Source organism: Rhinoderma darwinii, chromosome 10 (genome assembly GCF_050947455.1).
Source record: "Rhinoderma darwinii isolate aRhiDar2 chromosome 10, aRhiDar2.hap1, whole genome shotgun sequence".
Lineage (NCBI taxonomy): Eukaryota > Metazoa > Chordata > Amphibia > Anura > Rhinodermatidae > Rhinoderma > Rhinoderma darwinii.
Window position 1 is genome coordinate 5,145,268 of NC_134696.1, and position 23,584 is coordinate 5,168,851.

General features: G+C 47.2%; 2 protein-coding genes across 2 annotated transcripts in view; one reads left to right on the top strand and one right to left on the bottom strand.

The window, feature by feature from the left end:
• The window catches only part of HEPACAM (hepatic and glial cell adhesion molecule), a 36,661-nt gene extending 29,966 nt beyond the window's left edge, over positions 1-6,695 (bottom strand). Inside the window, exon 1 of the mRNA XM_075839212.1 lies at positions 6,601-6,695. The gene's annotated coding sequence lies outside the window, so the exon portion shown is untranslated. The remainder of the gene's footprint in view (positions 1-6,600) is intronic.
• Positions 6,696-6,700: 5 nt separating this feature from the next.
• On the top strand, positions 6,701-23,368 carry CCDC15 (coiled-coil domain containing 15). The gene is made up of 10 exons (XM_075839210.1): positions 6,701-6,938; positions 9,119-9,268; positions 10,664-10,879; positions 12,244-12,354; positions 12,975-13,133; positions 13,428-13,547; positions 18,917-19,020; positions 19,853-20,005; positions 21,578-21,726; positions 22,279-23,368. The coding sequence occupies exons 1-10, from the start codon at positions 6,762-6,764 to the stop codon at positions 22,392-22,394; spliced, it is 1,455 nt and encodes a 484-aa protein (XP_075695325.1). The 5' UTR covers positions 6,701-6,761; the 3' UTR covers positions 22,395-23,368.
• The last annotated feature ends 216 nt before the right edge of the window (positions 23,369-23,584 follow it).

Consider the following 23,584-nt stretch of genomic DNA (forward strand, 5'->3'; position numbering starts at 1 on the left):
GACTGTGTGGCGTGGTGTGACGCTGTGTGGCGTGGTGTGACGCTGTGTGACTTTGTATGGCGCTGTGTGGCGCGGTTTGGTGCTGTGTGGCGCTGTGTGACTTTGTGTGGTGCTGTGTGGCGCTGTGTGACTTTGTGTGGCGCTGTGTGTGACTTTGTGTGGCGCTGTGTGTGACTTTGTGTGGCGCTGTGTGTGACTTTGTGTGGCGCTGTGTGTGACTGTGTGGCGCTGTGTGTGACTTTGTGTGGCGCTGTGTGTGACTTTGTGTGGCGCTGTGTGTGACTTTGTGTGGCGCTGTGTGTGACTTTGTGTGGCACTGCGTGACTTTGTGTGACGCTGTGTGTGACTGTGCGGCGCTGTGTGGTACTCTGTGTGGCGCTGTGTGACGCTGTGTGTGACTTTGTGTGGCGCTGTGTGTGACTGTGTGGCGCTGTGTGTGACTTTGTGTGGAGCGGTGTGTGACTTTGTGTGGCGCTGTGTGTGACTTTGTGTGGCGCTGTGTGTGACTTTGTGTGGCGCTGTGTGTGACGCTATGTGTGGCGCTGTGTGACGCTGTGTGTGACTGTGTGGCGCTGTGTGTGACGCTATGTGTGGCGCTGTGTGACGCTGTGTGGTACTTTGTGTGGCGCTGTGTGACGCTGTGTGGCGCTGTGTGGTACTTTGTGTGGCGCTGTGTGTGACGCTATGTGTGGCGCTGTGTGACGCTGTGTGTGACTGTGTGGCACTGTGTGGCGCTGTGTGTGACGCTGTGTGTGACGCTATGTGTGGCGCTGTGTGACGCTGTGTGGTACTTTGTGTGGCGCTGTGTGACGCTGTGTGGCGCTGTGTGGTACTTTGTGTGGCGCTGGCCTGACTAAAATCAGCAATCAGACAATGGAGATCTACAGGGCGCTGTTGTTTATACGCCCTGGTTATGGGGGGGATCCTCTGACGAGGAGGTGGGGGGCCGTACAGTTCGGGGTACCCCAGGAGTGCAGATTTGGAGAGCTAAGCCCTGGGAGGGTGACGTGTTCAGCGCTCGTCCGGCGCCGCTCCATTTGCCACATGATTTGTGTCTGGGAAGAAACCAGCAGAAGTCTGAGAACTGAGCGAGGACACGTCCCGGGGGGGATGGATTGCGGAACGAGATGTACAATGTAACGCCGGACACACAATACACCCCTGCTAGGGCTCAGTGTACCAAATCACAAGCACATTTAACCCTTACATATGTGCTGAAATACTCTGTGCTGCTGATTCCACAACATATAGGGAATGTATAGCTGTGGGTCTCTCAGACAGTATAAACATACCTCCCAACTTTTGAATTCGGAAAAGAAGGACATTTTAAGCCACGCCCCCTAACCACGCCCAATATCCCGCATCAATACATCAAATCACGGCCAGATCCTTCTGCAAATAACGCGCGCACATTCTCACTGCGGATCTCTGGACTGTCTGGATATCACAGATATTATGGATCCGGTTATGTCGTCTTTGTGTTACTTTTCCTATCTTGGGTATAACATTTGCTCATCACGGCGGCGGCAGCTGCAGGACAAATCAAAAGGCTGAGAACAATGAAAGTCAAGAGGGAGACCCTGTGGTGGATGACTTTTCAATTGACAGGTAGCAGAGTTACATGATGGGGATTTTTTTTTCCCAGTTGTGTAACTCTGCTACCGGTCAATGGAGAAATCATCCACCAGAGCCCCCCTGTAGATAGCTCCACACACAGCCCCCCTGTACATAGCACCACACACAGTCCCCCTGTAGATAGCAGCACACACAGCCCCCCTGTAGATAGCACCACACACAGCACCCCTGTAGATAGCGCCACACACAGCCCCCCTGCAGATAGCGCCACACACAGCCCCCCTGTAGATAGCACCACACACAGCCCCCCTCTAGATAGCGCCACACACAGCCCCCCCTGTAGATAGCGCCACACACAGCCCCCTGTACATAGCGCCACACACAGCCCCCCTGTACATAGCGCCACACACAGCCCCCCTGTACATAGCGCCACACACAGCCCCCCTGTACATAGCGCCACACACAGCCCCCCTGTACATAGCGCCACACACAGCCCCCCTGTACATAGCGCCACACACAGCCCCCCCTGTAGAAAGATCCACACACAGCCCCCCTGTACATAGCGCCACACACAGCCCCCCTGTACATAGCGCCACACACAGCCCCCCTGTAGAAAGATCCACACACAGCCTCCCTGTACATAGCGCCACACACAGCCCCCCTGTACATAGCGCCACACACAGCCCCCCCCCTGTAGATAGCTCCACACACAGCCCCCCCCCTGTAGATAGCTCCACACACAGCCCCCCCTGTAGATAGCTCCACACACAGCCCCCCTGTAGATAGCTCCACACACAGCCCCCCTGTAGATAGCTCCACACACAGCCCCCCCTGTAGATAGCTCCACACACAGCCCCCCCTGTAGATAGCTCCACACACAGCCCCCCTGTAGATAGCTCCACACACAGCCCCCCCTGTAGATAGCTCCACACACAGCCCCCCCTGTAGATAGCTCCACACACAGCCCCCCCTGTAGATAGCTCCAGACACATCCCCAGTGTACATAGCGCCAGGACACAGCCCCCTGTAGATAGCTCCACACACAGCCCCCTGTAGATAGCTCCACACACAGCCCCCCTGTAGATAGCTCCACACACAGCCCCCTGTAGATAGCTCCACACACAGCCCCCCTGTAGATAGCTCCACACACAGCCCCCCTGTAGATAGCTCCACACACAGCCCCCCTGTAGATAGTGCCACACACAGCCCCCCTGTAGATAGCGCCACACACAGCCCCCCCCCCCTGTAGATAGCTCCACACACAGCCCCCCCTGTAGATAGCGCCACACACAGCCCCCCCCCCTGTAGATAGCTCCACACACAGCCCCCTGTAGATAGCGCCACACACAGCCCCCTGTAGATAGCTCCACACACAGCCCCCCTGTAGATAGCACCACACACAGCACCCCTGTAGATAGCGCCACACACAGCCCCCCTGTACATAGCGCCACACACAGCCCCCCTGTACATAGCGCCACACACAGCCCCCCCTGTAGAAAGATCCACACACAGCCCCCCTGTACATAGCGCCACACACAGCCCCCCTGTACATAGCGCCACACACAGCCCCCCTGTAGAAAGATCCACACACAGCCTCCCTGTACATAGCGCCACACACAGCCCCCCTGTACATAGCGCCACACACAGCCCCCCCTGTAGATAGCTCCACACACAGCCCCCCCCCTGTAGATAGCTCCACACACAGCCCCCCCCCTGTAGATAGCTCCAGACACAGCCCCCCTGTAGATAGCTCCACACACAGCCCCCCTGTAGATAGCTCCACACACAGCCCCCCCTGTAGATAGCTCCACACACAGCCCCCCCTGTAGATAGCTCCACACACAGCCCCCCTGTAGATAGCTCCACACACAGCCCCCCCTGTAGATAGCTCCACACACAGCCCCCCCTGTAGATAGCTCCACACACAGCCCCCCCTGTAGATAGCTCCACACACAGCCCCCCCTGTAGATAGCTCCAGACACATCCCCAGTGTACATAGCGCCAGGACACAGCCCCCTGTAGATAGCTCCACACACAGCCCCCTGTAGAAAGCTCCACACACAGCCCCCCTGTAGATAGCTCCACACACAGCCCCCCTGTAGATAGCTCCACACACAGCCCCCTGTAGATAGCTCCACACACAGCCCCCCTGTAGATAGCTCCACACACAGCCCCCCTGTAGATAGCTCCACACACAGCCCCCCTGTAGATAGCTCCACACACAGCCCCCCTGTAGATAGCTCCACACACAGCCCCCCTGTAGATAGTGCCACACACAGCCCCCCTGTAGATAGCGCCACACACAGCCCCCCCCCCTGTAGATAGCTCCACACACAGCCCCCTGTAGATAGCTCCACACACAGCCCCCCCTGTAGATAGCGCCACACACAGCCCCCCCCCTGTAGATAGCTCCACACACAGCCCCCTGTAGATAGCGCCACACACAGCCCCCTGTAGATAGCTCCACACACAGCCCCCCTGTAGATAGCTCCACACACAGCCCCCTGTAGATAGCTCCACACACAGCCCCCCTGTAGATAGCTCCACACACAGCCCCCCCCCCTGTAGATAGCTCCACACACAGCCCCCTGTAGATAGCTCCACACACAGCCCCCTGTAGATAGCTCCACACACAGCCCCCCTGTAGATAGCTCCACACACAGCCCCCCTGTAGATAGCTCCACACACAGCCCCCCTGTAGATAGCTCCACACACAGCCCCCTGTAGATAGCGCCACACACAGCCCCCTGTAGATAGCGCCACACACAGCCCCCTGTAGATAGCAGCACACACAGCCCCCCCCCCTGTAGATAGCTCCACACACAGCCCCCTGTAGATAGCTCCACACACAGCCCCCCCCTGTAGATAGCTCCACACACAGCCCCCAGTAGATAGCTCCAGATACAGCCCCTCTGTAGATTGCTCCACACACAGCCCCCCTGTAGGTGCCACATTGCCGCCAGAGCGTAGAGCGGTAGAGGTAGCCGGCCACTCTCCGCTCTGCTTTGACGTCACTCACCGTCAGAAGAAGTCAGGAGTCTTGCGGTGGTGTTCTCACTGGACTGGTCCACTCCCGGGCCGGCATCGATCCCAGTGAGGACACCACCGCAAGACACCTGCCTTCTTCTGATCGCTGCAGCAGTCAGCAGCGATCAGCTGTTTTGATGCAGCGCCCAGCGGGATATTTTGCAAACCGCCCGGGACAGCGGTGAGAAACCGGGACTGTCCCGCCTGATCTGGGACAGTTGGGAGGTATGAGTATAACATATCTATCCCATACAGGTGAACGAGGTTGTTTCTGCAGCGGGTGCCGGGATTTCTGCCAATTCCATTCAGATAAACGGGACAGTCACAGAAATTTCTACAGCAAAATCTGCGGCGTGTGAATTCAGCCTTATGGCTCTGTTCACATCTATGTTGTGGTTTATACACAGTCCTGGATTCGCTGCATGTAGTGCTAGTATTTCCATCAAATGTGACGGACTCTGCGACGAAGGCTTCAACTGTGAACAGTATCACACATGATAGGATTAGATACAGGGGTCAGCAGACAGTATCACACATGATAGGATTAGATACATGGCTCAGCAGACAGTATCACACATGATTGGATTAGCTACACAGCTCAGCAGACAGTATCACACATGATTGGATTAGATACAGCGGATCAGCAGACAGTATCACACATGATAGGATTAGATACATGGCTCAGCAGACAGTATAACACATGATAGGATTAGATACATGGCTCAGCAGACAGTATCACACATGATAGGATTAGATACATGGCTCAGCAGACAGTATCACACATGATAGGATTAGATACACAGCTCAGCAGACATCATCACACATGATAGGATTAGATACAGCGGTTCAGCAGACAGTATCACCCATGATAGGATTAGATACAGCGGTTCAGCAGACAGTATCACCCATGATAGGATTAGATACAGTGGCTCAGCAGACCATATCACACATGATAGGATTAGATACACAGCTCATCAGACAGTATCACACATGATAGGATTAGATACACGGCTCTGCAGACAGTATCACACATGATAGGATTAGATACAGTGGCTCAGCAGACATTATCACACATGATAGGATTAGATACACAGCTCAGCAGACAGTATCACACATGATAGGATTAGATACAGCAGCTCAGCAGACAGTATCACACATGATAGGATTAGATACAGGGGTCAGCAGACAGTATCACACATGATAGGATTAGATACACAGCTCAGCAGACAGTATCACACATGATAGGATTAGATACATGGCTCAGCAGACAGTATCACACATGATAGGATTAGATACACAGCTCAGCAGACAGTATCACACATGATAGGATTAGATACAGCAGCTCAGCAGACAGTATCACACATGATAGGATTAGATACACAGCTCAGCACAGTATCACGCATGATAGGATTAGATACAGCAGCTCAGCAGACAGTATCACACATGATAGGATTAGATACACAGCTCAGCAAACGGTATCACACATGATAGGATTAGATACACGGCTCAGCAGACGGTATCACACATGATAGGATTAGATACAGCGGTTCAGCAGACAGTATCACACATGATAGGATTAGATACAGCGGCTCAGTAGACCATATCACATGATAGGATTAGATACAGCGGATCAGCAGACAGTATCACACATGATAGGATTAGATACAGGGGTCAGCAGACAGTATCACACATGATAGGATTAGATACAGCAGCTCAGCAGAGAGTATCACACATGATAGGATTAGATGCAGCAGCTCAGCAGACAGTATCACACATGATAGGATTAGATACAAGGCTCAGTAGACAGTATCACACATAATAGGTTTAGATACAGCAGTTCAGCAAACCGTATCACACGTGATAATATTAGATACAGCAGCACACTGTCCCCGGAGATTATTTTTCTTAGAATAAAGGTCAGTAACAATATGGGGGTTGTAATACTAGAGAGTATCACACATTACAAGCTGAGATACAAAAATAAAGAGATAAACTGACCAATGTGCAGGCGCGGTACAAGTTCCTTCCCACAGCACAGATGAGTGGATTTATGACATTGGACGAACTAACAGCTAATCACAGCCTCCTCAGAAAACCGGAACCCGGATGTTGTTGTCATGGAGATTCTAGACGCGGCCGTTTGAAAAGCGTTAGGAAAGATGGCGCCGCCCGTCCTCCGTCCTGTGAGGAGAAGCGACGGCCCTGAGCCCGGCAGGCGGAAGCCGAGCAGACTAGTGGTGAACCAGGCGGTACTTGCGGAGAGGAACCCGGGAAAAGTGGCAGCTGTAGGGGCCTGGATAGAGACGGGTGACCTGGGGGCTGATGGCCGTGCATGGGTGAGTGATGTCTGGGAGCCGCTCATTACTCGGTATCGGGGGCTCATGCTGGGTGTCCAGTCATCGTGTAGACCCTTATTATCGGGCTATTACTGGTTACACAGGAGCTCCGGGAGCCCGATATGTAGCCCCCCAATACTAACGCTCATACGTGGCGGCGTTTTGGTTTTTTTTTGCAGTGGGGGTATTCGTTTATTACATTTCCCCACTAGGGGACTTGAAGCTGCGTTTATTTGATCGCTTTAGAATACGTAGCATTATAACCTGTCCGTGTAAGGCCCTGTTCACACAGCGTGTATTTGACGAGCCAAAAAAACGCTTGACCTAAGGTTCTTATTGACATCAATGAAAAACGTGCCATTGGTGCATACGATGCGTCTTTGTACGCGTGTGTGCTTAAAAAAACATGTTGGGCAAAAAAAGAAGCGTCAGGTCAATTCTTTGGCGCGTGAAACGCGCTTAATTCCTTTAGTCCACGGAATCCTAATCACGCACCTAGAAACGCGTGCACAAAACGTGGCAAAAACGCATGTAGTTTAAAAAGCGAGTTACGGAAACGCTAGCGGTTTTGACACGTTTACACGTTTTTTGTTGTTTTTTTGAGCGCCGTGTGAAAAAGGCCTAAGGGGATGTTCACGCGGACTATTTTCAGACTGTTTCTTGGCCATAAACGTCTGGGAAAAACGGCTGAAAAATCGGCAGCAGAACGCCTACCAACATCTGCCCATTGATTTCAATGGGAAATCCGGCGTTCTGTTCCGACGGGGCGTTTATTTACACCTCATTTTCAAAATATGGCACGTAAAAAGAAGTGCAGGTCACTTCTTGAGACGTTTTTGGGGCCTTTTTTCATCTTCTCAATAGGAAAACCGCTCCAAAAACTGCCGTGAAAAACGTGAGTTTGGTTCAAAAACGGCTGAAAATCAGGAGCCGTTTTCCCTATTTACAGCCGTTTTTGTTAAGCGTGTGAACAAGGCCTAACACTGACTGGCAGACCTGACTATTAGCAGACTTATGGCAGACTTGGGGCCTAGTTGCCTCGGCAACTCATTGATACCCACAATCACGTTTTTGGGGTGCTGTAAAGCAGACACGGAGCCCCTCTCAAGCTCTTTAGATGCTGCGATCACTATTGACTGCGGCATCTAAGGTGTTAACGGTAGGATCCCGGTTGTCAATCACCGCCCGGCTCCTGCTGTTGATAATAATAATAATAATAATCTTTATTTATATAGCGCCAACATATTACGCAGCACTTTACAATGTAGAGGGAACATGAAAACAATATCAGACATTACATAGTGACAAAGTTCATTTACAATTCAAACCTGGGGAGTGAGGACCCTGCTCATAAATATATGATCGCTGCGGGGTCGACCGCTATTTCAATCAGTCCTAGAAAATGATTGGAGCGGGTGACCGCCATTCCATTCAGACGGAGGATACCGGACTCTCGTTCTAGTCGTTGCCTGGCGGTCCCAGCGTTCGGATCATACATCTATCACCTCGCCTTTATGGCACTCCGTGACGTACCGTACCATCACGTCATGTGGCTTAAGGGGTTAATGAACCGACCAGTTACCACAATCTTCATATCTTTAACCCAAAAATGAACCAAACAATTCCAGAAGTTGCTTCAAATTTTCACAAAATTGTTTTGTGTGTAAATGTAAAATAAGTGGCTCGTGTTTATCTATAAAAAATGACGCCATCCACCGCCGCTCGACCATGGATTGTACCTCGCCCATCAGTCTCTAGGTCACAGGAAATGGTGTGAAACTACAATTCCCAGCATGCCCTGACCGCTTTTGGCTGGAGGTACATAATTGGTGTCCGATCGTCCTGACTGTGTGTAGTTTTAGATGGAGCCACTAGGTGGCAGGAGATATTTTCCTGATTGATCCTATGCTGTTGGATATAATTATGTTGAGCAGCAAGAACCAAATCTCTTTACTGGGGTCCTGGTGATATACAGAACAGTTGGGGTATCCTGATAGAATTTAATCCCTGCCTTAATTTGCTGCTTAGTTACTCGACCCTGTGGAAAGAAAAACGAGTGAGGTCTTCGCAACCAGTTAAATGACGGATCTCTTTTCAAAGCTGCATTTAAAACATACCAGGTCTCTGTGACCATTGTGCTGCTCTCGGGGTCACCTATTGTCATGTTCCTCCTTTCACAGGTACCTGCTGAGCACATTGAAGAACAGTTGATTCAGTATCAGAGGGAGAAGGAGCAGAGGCTGATTCGCTTTCAAGGGGAGGTGAAGCGTAGGGTTAATCAGCATGCCAAACAATGCAAGAGGCATCAGCTCCAGAAATCCTACGATGCGGTAAGAGTCCAGTCCTGTTCTTACACCCCTGCCTCCGGTTCAGTGTCCTCTTCGGCCTGACCTGTTTGCATTTGATTGAATGTCTCTTGTGCGTTTATGTGAATGTATGAGCGGAGCGCGTGTTCATATAGCTGTGGATGAAGGAACGGGACCAATTAATGGCGGACAATCGGGAAAGAGTTAAAGGGTTTTGACCAACAACGATCTCATGTCTGGTCCGCTAAAAAAGGGTCATTGGACGGCATTGATCCTGTGGGTTTACTAGGCCGCCATCTATAGTGACATATCATGACCATACTGGTTTTGAAAAATCTAGTGTCTGTGGTCTTAATCATCTTAATATATTTCAGAGAAACTGGGCCTCAACAGTGCAATAATAAAATGCCGGAAAGTACCAACCCGACGCCGGCTGTCATTTTACCCCAACCAAAATGAAAGCGTTCATCGGACTGGCCGGCCCTTGTATCACAACTGTTCTGAGTGATTTAAAGAGGCTCTGTCACCAGATTTTGCAGCCCCTATCTGCTATTGCCTGTGATAGGCGCTGCAATGTAGATTACAGTAACGTTTTTATTTTAAAAAAACGAGCATTTTTGGCCAAGTTATGACCATTTTTGTATTTATGCAAATGAGGCTTGCAAAAGTACAAGTGGGCGTGTTTACAGTAAAAGTACAAGTGGGCGTGTATTATGTGCGTACATCGGGGCGTGTTTACTTCTTTTACTAGCTGGGCGTTGTGAATGGGAGTGTATGATGCTGACGAATCCGCATCATCCACTTCTGTTCGTTAACACCCAGCTTCTGGCAGTGCAGACACAGCGTGTTCGAGAGGTCACGCTGTGACGTCACTTCCTGCCCCAGGTCCTGCATCGTGTCGGCCACATCGGCACCAGAGGCTACATTTGATTCTGCAGCAGCATCAGCGTTTGCAGGTAAGTAGCTACATCGATTTACCTGCAAACGCCGATGCTGCTGCAGAATCGACTGTAGCCTCTGGTGCCCATGTGTCCTCGCTCGTCTGACACGATGCAGGACCTGTGAGTGACGTCACAGATCTGCACTGCCAGAAGCTGGGCGTTCTGAAGAGAAGTGGATGATACTTCTCGTCAGAAAGCCCAGCTAGTAAAAGTAGTAAACACGCCCCGATGTACGCACCTAATACACGCCCACTTGGACTTTTACTTTAAACACGCCCACTTGGACTTTGGCAAGCCTCATTTGCATAAATACAAAAATGGTCATAACTTGGCCAAAAATGCTCGTTTTTTAAAAATAAAAACGTTACTGTAATCTACATTGCAGCGCCGATCACATGCAATAGCAGATAGGGGTTGCAAAATCTGGTGACAGAGCCTCTTTAACACATTGTCTAATTTATTATTCTTTGTTGTTTAGCTCACAAGGGAGGGGATCATCGTCAAACAGTCCTCCGATGCCGCCATGCACTTTACCCCAAAGAGAAACACTTGCACTTACCGCAATACGGAAGTCGCCATCTGCAGCCCTCGCAAACGCTGGGTGTCCGCTAAGAAAATAAATGATGACTCTGAGCTGGATCTAGAGGAAAGGGATGAAAAAGGAAATAAAATATTCTCACAGCATGCGAAAGCGGTAAGTGTCTTGTATGACAGGTGAGTGACCCACTGCTATTATGGACAGTGAGTAGAGCGCTGCCATATCCTGCCTGGTGAATACAGGGTGCAATGCATGTACCCCCACCGATGACCCCCAAGTCTCAGTGACGAGTCCGCAGAGGTGTCCCAGTGAATATTCTTCTCGCTGTTGATAACTAGTAATGCTCCGCATACTGAGACTGACATCCATGACACGGGGAGAGCTGTACCCACATCAGTGATCCGAGCAGGCACTTAAACTGCAGTGGTTGGTGCCAAGTGATCAGATAGTGCCCTATTTTTAAAGGGGTAGTCCCGTTCCATACTTTATGGTTTCAATTCTTCAATATTTTTAAGATCACTGCTTGTTGTCCATGAATAGAAACGTCCTTGTTTATATCTACAGGCTGTAATCCTGTCCTGGTCCTGCTCAAACAGCAGATTGGTTTGTTACAGCGTATCAGTGTATATTATCCTATGAGGTAAACCTAGCAGCACAAATCTGTCCTATCCTGCATGCACAGTGCTGCTCCATTCAAAGTCTATGGGTCTGACAAAGACCGTGAATAATACTACTATCCTGATGGTTTTACCTCATAATGTCTGATCATGAAGTCCCTTGTGTATGAGATAATCATCTAGATAAGTGTGGTGTCCGTCTGACCACATGATCTGCTGTCTGTTGTGTATACTTTTATTAAGGGACTGTGTTTGCTCTGTAAACTTGGCATTTAGGTCATAGATTTGGCCAGTTGTGCACACTACACCCATGTTTATGCTGAGCTATAAATTTTTGTGATTTGATGACGCTACTCGTTTTTACGTCCTGCAGGCTACCATAGGTTTGCCAATTGTGCCTCACGTGGTCTTGGTCACGAGAGTGGCACTTTGTGTAGTTGCGTACGAAGGGTAGGACCTGAATGTTGAACTTGAGCCGCGACATGATCAGGGAGGTGTTCCAGATCAAACTGTATTAAATGCTCCCTGACAACCTTTCTAAACTAGTAACCAGGTTGTCAGACATGATTTAGATGTTCAGCTGGATTGGAATACCGCTGACTTCCCCGGATGCTGTGTAAATATATAATATTAATCAGATGTTTAAATTTGGGTGAAGGACCCGTTTACATGTTTCTCTTTAATATAGTAGGGTTTGATTTAATTAGATGTAAAACAAATGACAGACTCCGTTTTCTAAACCAGACATTTACATGAAGTGGTGACTTAGAAATCACTGCAAAATCCCAGGCTCGCCCTTCTCTGCTAAACTGGAAAATGAAACCCTAATATAGGCCGTAACTAGTGCTGTTCAAGATTTGTATGGTCCGAGTTTTATTAACCTGGTCTCTGCTTTGTTGACAGCTGAAGAATACAATGCGGCAGGTGCGTGGCAGGCTGGCGGCTCTGAAGACAGTGGAGGCCGAGGAGTTAAACCTGCCTGGTGGGGTATGGAGGGTTTCTCCCACAAGAGACGTGAGTCCGCTCATTTATAGCCTTTTACTTTATACCTTTCCAAAGGGAGCTGTAATTACAACCTGCTACTGGTCATGATGAGGGTAAAATACCTAAACTCAAACTTACATTTTTATCTATCACATGATGCCTCCGGGTCCAGATTGTAAATCTTTCTTCTTGTAATTGTGTGTTTCAAAACCAACGTTGGCGATTCAGCCTGCAATTAAAAATGTGGGAATCTGGGTTTGAGGAGAATAGATGATCTTTATTGCACGAGGTGAGCCAGGTTATTATTCTAGTTTTCTGTGGATAACCAGACCGCACCGAACTGCTGAACCTGACTCTTCTACAGAAGCACCGCTCCAGTATACAGATATCCTTGACCAGGGGTTGACGTGCTATTCTAATGCAGGTGCCGCCTCGCTGAACCCAACTGATGTGTCATTTGTCTCCGTCACCAGCCAGGACATAACTTAAAGGCAGAACATCTTCTATATTGCTGGTGTGGACCGCATCCCCCTGTGTGACCAGACATTGTGCATATTGCAGATTAGTGGGATTGTCCGGTGGTAATTTTTAATGGCTGGTTAATCCTGAATTGTACAGAGATCTTAAACTGTTCCTTGTGTTTCCTCCAGAATCCGGTGTCTCGCAGATCACCAGTGTTACACAACGTGGATGCGGAGGAGGGGGAGATACCGCTGCAGGGACATCACGACCTTCCTGCAGAACTTCTTGCTCATGAATCACAGGGATGGCTTATGGAGAAAGAAAACCTCATGCCCTCCGGAAAGCAGGTGAGTTCAGAGTCCAGGCACATCCTGCAGTTTTGGGGGAAGATGAAGAAATTGCTTTTGGAGTTTATTTGTGAGCCGTGTATAAAATAGCTGTTTATAGTGTGGTAAAGTGGTGAACACTATACATCACATACATTGATCTGTTTACTATTACGTTTTTACGCTAAGGTCCCATTCACAACTTTTTTTCGGCCTGCGTATAGACCGTGCTGTGAAGAATGAGGTTTAAATCTGCGAAAACTCGCACGTTGTCAGCGCTTCAGCCTGCGTTAACTGGCGGTCCTGTGTTTTCAGGTTTGTAATCGCTTAATGAAGGCGTCTTATCCCGCTGGGCCGGTGCCAGCCTATAATACAGATTACCGCGCCACTCTCGTACTTTGCCCGGGTGTTGATAAAGAAGAGGAACGAAAACAAGTGGGTGAAAGAACTAATGACTAATTGAATTATTTGTTATAATATGAGATGATCGGGGGTTGAATCTTGGCGTTCGCCTAAAATCCGTAGCTTTGCTCATTGCGATTGATGTTGTGTTTAACCCCATAAGTACTGGATCACCTTTCATAACGAACCCCCCCCCCCCCCCTGCTACATGGGTGAATGGATTTTAGCGGAGTTGTTCACTTCCATTCAAACCTTCCTCAGCTGTTTAGTAGTAGTTCTTATAAAGATGAAGAGCAAAATCCCTTGTATTTATTTGAGATTTGTGTAATAATTCCAAAAAGCATATAAAAAAAAAGAGATTTATAAAGAGAACCACTAAGGCCAGGGCTAGATGTTACTGGGCCATTCATTGCCACCGCTGTGCAGCCGTCACCTAGGGTTACACAACGGTAAAATGGCTCCATCACAATCCTTAGAAGTCAATGGGAATCTTGTGAAACGGTTTCATAGACGCACGATTTTCATGGCCGCGCTCATCATGAACCCAGGACGGTCTCCTCAGTCATGTTCTGCCAATTGTTAAAATCTACCCAGTAGTCTGAGATGTGGCTACGTTTTCTGCACGCCCTCTGTTTCTTTTAATTGGCATCTGTTATAATTGAGGGATATTACTTGTCCACGGACCGTCCCTGTGATCCACTAGCAACGAGCTGAAAGTTTCCTTATTATCTTGGTGTCCAATTTGTAGTCCACGGATGTTACAATGTCACTCTCACAAGGTACCTCTTAAACCACCGCATGACGTGCCCTGAATCCCCATTGACTTCAAGAAGTAAAACGTCTGCATTCAAAGCTGTGATCGGGTCACGTGTCGTACCGCTGGTTTCCATAGATCAGTCCATTCTCTCCCCATGTGTGTTTTTGACTAGAGCCTGCACTGGGACAGACATATATTTGGTCTTAACAGCTGTAGGAGAGAAAGAAGAGAGCACGGCGCCACATAGTGCAAAATAAATGGTGGTAACAGATAGGCATAGACAAGGTAGCGAAGGCAAAGGCTCACCTTGTAAGTTTGTGCTATACACAGGCACAATACTGGGAAAGAATTTTAAACCGCTGCAGCCAGGTCCAATCCGGTGAACCGTGAAGGTTACCGCAGTAAATGAGAACAATTAAAATGAACTAAAAACAATACACATTTTGATGTGTGGGAGGACCTAAAGAGAGGCGCTGCTGTTAGTGAAGATGATGATGATGACAAGTGGTTAGCAAATAAATAACTCGTTATAATAGAGCTAAGCAGGCAACGCGTTTCAACGTTGGACTAACGTCTTCATCAGGCCAACGTTGCCGTTTTACTTTTTGTAATTTCATGTGTCACTGTGACGTCATGGGTGAGCTTTGACCTCACTGTTTTTGCGCCCTTTTTTCTGTGTTTCGATGTTTAAGCCTCTATGAATAGGTGTTATTGTGTCTTACTGCTATTGGCCTGATGAAGACGTTAGTCAAACGTTGAAACGCGTTGCCTGCTTATCTCCATTAAAACGAGTTATTTATTTGCTAACCACTTATCATCATCTTCACTAACAGCAGCGCCTCTCTTTAGGTCCTCTTATACATCAAAATGTGTATTGTTTTTAATTCATTTTAATTGTTCTCATATATTTGGTCTTGACATGTCGGGTTCAGTAGGCCCTTGGGACAGCTTGGTGCCCCCAGAAATAAATCTGGAAGCCATTGGTTCCCATCATTCATGGTGTAGGTCACCTTGTACACATGGGGTAATGTTTAACCATAAATGCCGCTATATTGGGACCTGTTCACTGATGGCGGTCACAGATTTTTGCAGTGATTTCGTAACATTATCTCTTTGGTTTTCCTGGAACGGAGGGTTGTAAACACAATAAAATGTTCTATTGAGCCAAATATATGGGAGTCCATGGATAGACTAGAGATTATTCTGCCTTCGGTGCAATCATCTTCTATTATTTGCTTTTAGCATTTCATAAAACTTGGCCAATGGGAGCAGCACATCTCATTGCCAGAGGACGCCTTGGCTTAGGTTTACAAACGAGACGGAACATTTCGGCCTATTTGACCCTTTTCTCATTAATCTCTATTGCTTAAAGTTTAATTTGTGCCCCACAAGTTAGTCATAAGGGTCATAAAGATAAGAAAGGTGTGTGTTTATTCTGGCAGTGCGGTATCCTCTTCACAAATAACATGGGTGACTTCCTGATGTTATCCGGTGATTGCCGCCAGCAGAGAAAAGACAAGGTATCAAGAGGTCAAAGCAGATGTCATTAGATGCCAGTAGATTGTAAGCTCTTATGGCAAGAGAGTAAGCCCGCAGTTGTAAGGCTGATGGGACTGAACTGCAAGCGTGGTCTCTAAGGCCACATTCAGACGACTCGAGTCTATGGAGGGATCCGTGAAAACGCAAGAAAATAAGACCTGTCCTATTTTTTCCACGGACCCTTCACACGCTCCGTTGCAACGGTCGTGTGAACGTCCCCATTGAAATACGTGTGTCCGTGTGATAGCCGGTGCTTTAACTGCCGTCGCACGCACGAGTTACACGCTCATCTAAATGAGCCCTCAGGGTATGTGCAGAAAAAGAACGTCCGAGTTTTACATTAGTCAATTATCATGTTTTATCCCTCATAAAGAGAGGTGAGAATAAATAAAGACCTACTATAGACTTCCATAGAAGAAAGCGTGGAAATAATTACTAAAATTGCTTGTTTGGCAGAAGAAAAAAAGAACCATTATTGTGTGTTCTGTAGATGCCGTATTTGTGGGGCTCCTCTGCTGGCACCAATCAGAAACCCAATCTGACTGGACTTGTTACAGTAATAATCCAAGAATCCAGGGTCTTTAGGACGCAACATGCCGGATAATCGGAAATATTGAACCATGAACGTGCTTGCCTCCTCCAGGGAAAGGGTGGACTTCAAAAAGGGGCAGGGAGGAGAGTCTATTAGGCCGGGATCCCATGGAGCGTAGACGCTGCGGAATTTCCACAATAGAATTAGATGAGGACATTCCGCAGCATTTACAGGAGCCGCAAAGGGGATGAGATTTGAACCAATTTAATGCACTGACTGCAGAAAAAAATCTGCAGCCAAAAACGTTCACGAGTTGACCTGCGGTGAGGGTTTTGAATCTACAACAAGTGAATTTATGCTGCAGATTCAATGCTCTTGCCCATTGAATTCAATAACTTGCAAAATATTGCAAATAAAAAAAAAAAATAATAAAAAGTTAACCCCCCCCATGCCCGTGCGTTCTTATAGCGATGCTTTCCTCTATTCTCCGTCCAGGCTGAACTCCTGGGATGACATTTCATCCCAAATGACAGCTGCAGCCAATCACAGGCTACAGCGGTCACATGGGCTGCAGCGTCATCCCTGGAGGTCGGACTGCACTGAGAACAGAGGGACGTGTCACTAAGACCACGCCTAGGGGGGGTAAGTATTAATCTGCACCACAATTTGGTGCGGTTTTTTTGAGCGGACGTCCCTGCAGCTTCCAGGTCCGATACACTGCATACTTTTACATAGTGTATCCAACCCCATGGGAACCCAGCCTAAGGCCCCATGCACACGACCGTGCACCGTAATGCGGTCTGCGGTTTTACGGACCCATTCAGTCCTATTGGCCGCAGACACCTTTCCGTATCAGCATGTCCTATTTTTCAGATTTTACGAGCCATACTTTGTATGGGAGCATAGGCCGAAAATGCGGGCGACTGTCTGACGGCCGGCCGTGCCCGCAATCGCGGGCTGTGATTACGGGCACGGCCGTGTGCATGAGGCCTAAGTGTAACATCTGATGGTCCATGTATGTTCTGGGGCTCCAAAGTCCCAACTCTGAGGAAGGATCATACACCCCCCCCCCCCCCCGCGGGCGATCGCTCATCTCTGCATTAACCTTGGTGCTTTTGACCCACTGAACATTTCTGGACCATCGGCTGCCAGAGTAACCGGCTTTACCGTGACTTCTGCAGCAGCCGTGCACTCCTGAGGTTCACCTGATATCTGTCTGCGCTGTCTAGTACACGGGGTTAATATGGTGCAGCCCTCCGCTCAGAGGAACGTTCTAATATTTACTTATTATAAGAACGTTTGTCTGGAAACGTCCGATAAGTAAAGACACAAATCTTTTCCCATCTTGGTGAGATTCCGTGCTCTGCAGACCGAGGCCTGGGGGATAAAACGTGTAGATTATTATAGCGGATTCGCACCTCTCCCAGCCTGGCATTACCCGGCCGATTCATTCTCTGGCATGTGATCCCGGTAGAACGTCTGTGCTCCACAAATGTGTGTAACCTTTGCACAGTAAATAGAAGTGCGTCCCCTATAATTAGATGAAACGATTAGTGTGAAAGTACAGCCGGTTATATAATGGCCTCGGGCTCTGTCGCTTTAGATATTGAGTGCTATATAATTATTATGATTGGACTGCTTGGTGTGATAACATTTCTGACTCTCCGGGATTGTGACATGGTAACGATCACCCGCCGTCCCTGCACAGGTGCCATATAAAAAGTTACACACCGGGGTAAATCTGAAACTAGGCCCATTTACACGGGCTACGGAGCCGCCAAAGCAGCGATCAGCTGACGGACCAGCAAACGTTCATTCATCAGCTGATCGCATCTGTTATGTGGCCATTAAAGTGGTCGCTGGTCAGCAGCTCATCGCACCGTGACAGGTGAAGAACTGCCGAAAACATCATGCCAATGTACGGGGACAAACTATTGTATTAACCCGTCCCCATACATTTCAATCAATGCTCCATGTAAATGGTGCTAACGAGTGCTGCAGAGTAAAAGGGCACTCGTTTACCATCCAGCAAATCCTTAGGTGGAGTTTATATCATTATATGGGTTCAACTGGATATTTGTTTCTAGAAAAGATGGGTGACAACCAACGCCATAATGTCTAAAACTTTCTAATATATTTACATCCAGAAGATTAAAATCCATGCAAACCGAATACCGGCTGAGGGTTTGGTACAATTGTTACTCGTCTAGATAATCCTCTGTGATCCTATCCCTCCTGTCCTGATCGCTTGTTACATTTTACCTGCACTGATACATTGTACCAGCCTGGAGTCCAGGCTATTTAGCCCTCAGAGGATTCTCTAGACTGGATACAGTTGTAACAAAGCTGTGGGTAAGACTTGGAAAGGACGAATTTCCAGTCTCTGACTGTACACAAGAATAGTATCATTCACTGACAGCAAGCAGAAGTTGTAAATGGTGAGAAAACACAGTTTGGTAAAACAAAAAAAAATGCCAAAAATGTTATTGACCTAAAACAAAACAAGAATAATTTGGTTGCCATAAAGTGATTTTTGTTCCATGTCACTGACCAATAACCATTTTGGTTTTCTAGAAGCAAAGCCAGTACCTCATGTACAGAAGACTTTTTATGGACATAGAGCGAGAACAGGTGAAAGAAGTGCGGAGGCAGAAGGAACACGAGAGGAAAATATCCAAGTACGGACATCACGACTGATCGTTACCACCCAGTGACTGACCGTAAAGTGCAGTCACTATATATATATAGAATTCTGGACTGAGGATGGGGAACCGATTTTAAAAGGACTTTACCCTCGGTGGTTTGCTCCTGTACTCAGTGTTGCCCCCTGCTGAGCAATGTGCTGTGTTTGAGCTGCGGAGTGGGGGGGGGGGGAAGGGACAACTTCTTTTAGGCCTGGATCACCCATGCAGTATGTGATGCCGTTTTTTTAGCCAAAGCCAGGAGTGGATCCGAAAAGTATATGGGAAAGACTGATATGTTTTGGATGGAATTCTGTGTTTGGCTAAAAAAAACATCATAAACGACCACAAAAACCGCATGTGTGATCCCAGCCTTAGGTCAATTTCTGTTTTAAACTGCAACATAAAAATGCAAGCGTTAATAAATTAAAACATGCAGGGTTTTTTTCTGGCGTTTTTCATTTGATGTTTTGTACATGGTGTTTTTTTGGGGGTTTTTTCTGGCGGTCTTTGAGGTCCCATAGAGAAGCCTATTGGAAAAATGCCTGAAAAACACCATAACCAGAGCAACGTCACTGACCGCAAAATTGTTTCAAAAATGCCACCAACCATTTTTATTGGCTGGAAAACCCCTTTTTAAGCACGTTTTTATGTCGCAGTCGTGGTTGTCACTCTTGAAGTCCATTCAGCTATTCTGATAAACCGCAGTGGCGCTACAGCCCAGCCTAGACGGATTCCATCTGAACCCAGGACTAAACTGTTACAATATGATTTCTGTTTATTGGATCTATACATATTACGTTCTCAATGGAATATCTTCTGCCCTCAGAATTAAGACCGAACGGGAAGCTGAACGTCTCATGGAGGAACGGCGACTGCGAGTTTCTGCTCGTCCAAGTATCCAGATACGGAAGAGTGAGGTGGAGGAGGCGACCACTGAAGAGCAAAGGGAAAAGGCTCAGAAAACCAAGCAATCTAACCGGTAAATCCAGGGATGGGTTCTCTATATGAAGCAGTGGACCGATCCTGGCCAGGCGGGGTCAGAAGTTTTTGGGTCTGTTTATGGCACACACTCAGCACTGCTGCCTCTATAGTCAGTTCCTCCACTTGTGTTCTGGTCGGCTTCTGTTATGGCTATTTAATATTTTGGGATTGTCTATAAATATTACACAATTAGTTCTAGTCATTGTTTGAGTTTCCGGTGGTAATCAGCAATTTACTCCCTGATGAATACTCTGTGCAAGCAAATACCTCACTAGACCGTGTTCAATGCGTCCGAGCCGCGACCTAGCAACAGGCACAGGTGACAACGCTGGACCGGCGAGCTGTTCTATTGATCCAGTGTGGTCACCTGTGACAGAAGTGATGCAAGTCATATCCCCCCCCCCCCCCCCCCAGGTACTTTCACCTATTTAATTGTTCAAATGAAGACGGCCGACAAGGGAGTAGGTGGAAAACTTTTTGTTTCTTCTACCACAGAAAAGCATGTTTCCGTGCCAGATGCTTTCTTTAATAATTCAAATATTTTAAAGAGGTACCTTAAAGGGGTTGCCCGGATTCAGCAGAGTAACGTTATTTTTTTTGTATAATAAAGTGAAACCATTTTACAATAGACTTTTTGTTTTAGTTCATCGTAGTTCTCAAGATCTCTGCTTGTTGTCATGCAGTAGGAACATTCAATTGTTTACTTCCAGTGGATACATTTCTGTCCATTTTTTTTACCAGGTCATGTGATGGACACAGGTGCTCGGATCGTTAAGATACAGATCTGATACAGATACTGTAACAAACCGTGCACCTGTGTCCATCACATGACCCTGTAACCATCCCAGCTCCTGTGGGTCCATCACATGACCCTGTAACCATCCCAGCTCCTGTGGGTCCATCACATGACCCTGTAACCATCCCAGCTCCTGTGGGTCCATCACATGACCCTGTAACCATCCCAGCTCCTGTGGGTCCATCACATGACCCTGTAACCATCCCAGCTCCTGTGGGTCCATCACATGATCACAACAGAATTTTATCCAGTGTACATAAACAGTAAATGTTCCTACCGGATGACAACTAGCAGAGATCTTTAAAACCGTGAGGAATTAGTACAGATTGTATATTGGAAAATTGTATAACTTTTTTAATAACATTAACTCGCTGAAAGTCGATGACCCCTTTTAAAATAGTGTTTTTTGTTTTTATATAGTTTGCAGTTTACCATACAATATAATACCATACTGTGCTGATCACACCATTCAATGTATATAACAGCCTACAGATATATAATCTACTAGTTGGATATAGAATAGCACTAAAGGATGTAAATGATGGAGTATACACCGTGACTTTAAATACAAGGTGTGTATAATATCTATCCTCCGGGGAATAAATGCTAGTTCTAGTTTGTTGTTTTTTTTTTTTTTGTTTTTTTTTCTCTCAAAGTCTCTGCAGTTTGCTGCTGTTTTTTCAGTCCTCCCCTCTTCTCTTCTCTTCTCTCATCTGCACTGGCTTATAAAATCGTGTGTTGACCCCCTGCTCTCACTGCTCCCTCTTATTCTAGGTACATAGAAGCGTTACGAGCCCAGATGAAAGACAAGATGTTGTTACATAACATTGAATTGCCTCCTCTGTGCTGCTGTGGTTCCGATTTCTGGGACTCTCACCCAGACACCTGTGCAAATAATTGTATTTTCTACGAGAATCCCAAAGGTACAGCATGAGGAGGGTAAAGATACGGAATGTATGACCGCAGTGTTAGCAAGGAAATGGATCTGTAATATTTACATTGCTGTGGTTCTGGCCCGGCTCCAGTGTCCTCATGACAAATCTTCCAGCCTCGGTTGCCATGGTTACTAGTGCTCCACATTTTAGGTAAAGGATGCCTAAACATGGAGTTAATAAAATGTAAAGGCATCGTCTGGTTTAGACTTTTTTCTTTTTTTTTTTTTTTCTTTTACTAGCTCTAATGTTGAGCATCCTCTGCAGTTATCTGGTGTTTTAGGTGAAACCCAGAGCTGAAAAACAACGAAGCAACACACTGTGTACATACGAAATCTGGGGCCGTCCATTGATCTCAGTAGATCCGCTGGATCCTCCAGAGCGAGGATGGCGATGCTGCTCTACCTAATGTCCGGCTGCCTTTTACCTCAAAATGCCCTATTATTTTACGGAAAGTTAGATCCCTCCCTTTACAGAGCACGGATGGTTGGATACGCAGCATGTCGTCTGTTATAACTCCTTATTGTTGTCTTTCTCCCGCAGCCTACACTCGTGCCCTGCAGTCCGTACTCTTGTCTCGTGACATGTGGGATGGATCCACCAGCTCCAGATTCTCCGTCTGTAATATCAGTTTTTTACAACCTCGAGCTGTAAAATAATCCATAGATCAGCGCTGGATGCAAAAGTTTACCAATGGAGTTCAATGAGTTATTCACGTGATGTGTCTATCCAGATCCTCAGCGCCAGGGTCTCACGTATGATTTTATACTAAATGATGTACGGATCTTACTCTAGACACTGATAAATGACCACATACAGTATAAGGGCGCTCCTCCTCAGCAATCGCTGCAATGTTGAAGTGTGTTGTGTGACTTGTAATCACGGTCATCGCTGTGTATGCCGGGCTGATCGTATGTGGAATTCAGTTCCCGTTTTATGTACGTAACGTTTTGTAACTGTCTAAAAAGTTTTGCAACTTTTTTATATACTTTATTCAGTTCTTCACCATTTCAAGATCTCTGCTTGCTGTCCGTGGTGGAAACACGTCCTGATCTGATCATTATATCTCTTATACACTGTAATGGGCCCTGGACTTGGGGTCAGTTGGACATGATCAGGGCAGGTTTTCAGCCGCTAGATGGTAATCAGATTGATTTCACCCACTGATGGCAAGCAGAGATCTTAAAAATGGGGCAGAGCATATTAGATGGTTGCAAAACTCTGTTATACAAATATTGAGCTTTATTTACATGAACTCTGAAACCCCCGTATGATACGGCCGTAGCCATAAATCTGTTCCCTTTGTTAAAACCGTTTGAAAATTAGCTTTTAAAGTTTATTACTAGTTGTTGTTGGTAATTGTTACTGATCAAACACAACAAAAAATGTATGCGCAAGAAAAGAGCATTGTGCAAAATGAATCCGATCATTGTATAGTATTGCGTGGCCCTTTAACGACCAGTGTCCTGATGGGGAAAATCGCAGCGCATATTTAACAGTGATGGTTATTTTCGCCTTTGCGATGGCTGAGAACTATTTTTGTGTAATAAATGCTGCTGAATTTATGGTCAAATTATTTCAATATAATGTAATCTGTTTACCAACGCTGACAATAAAGAAATGATTGACAGCTCTACAAGTGTGGCCTGGCATCCAAACCACAATATGATGCCAATGTCTGTACTCTGCTGATGGATCCTGCAGGGTGGTTGTTGGCATTACTGCTGCTGCCCCTAGAGGGAGCTGTTCTGGTAATGTTATACAAGCAAAGCAGAGCTTTGGGCTCACATCGTCTGTTGCAAAATTTCTGTGAAGGTTCCTCAACCGAAATTCTGCTACAAATAAAGCA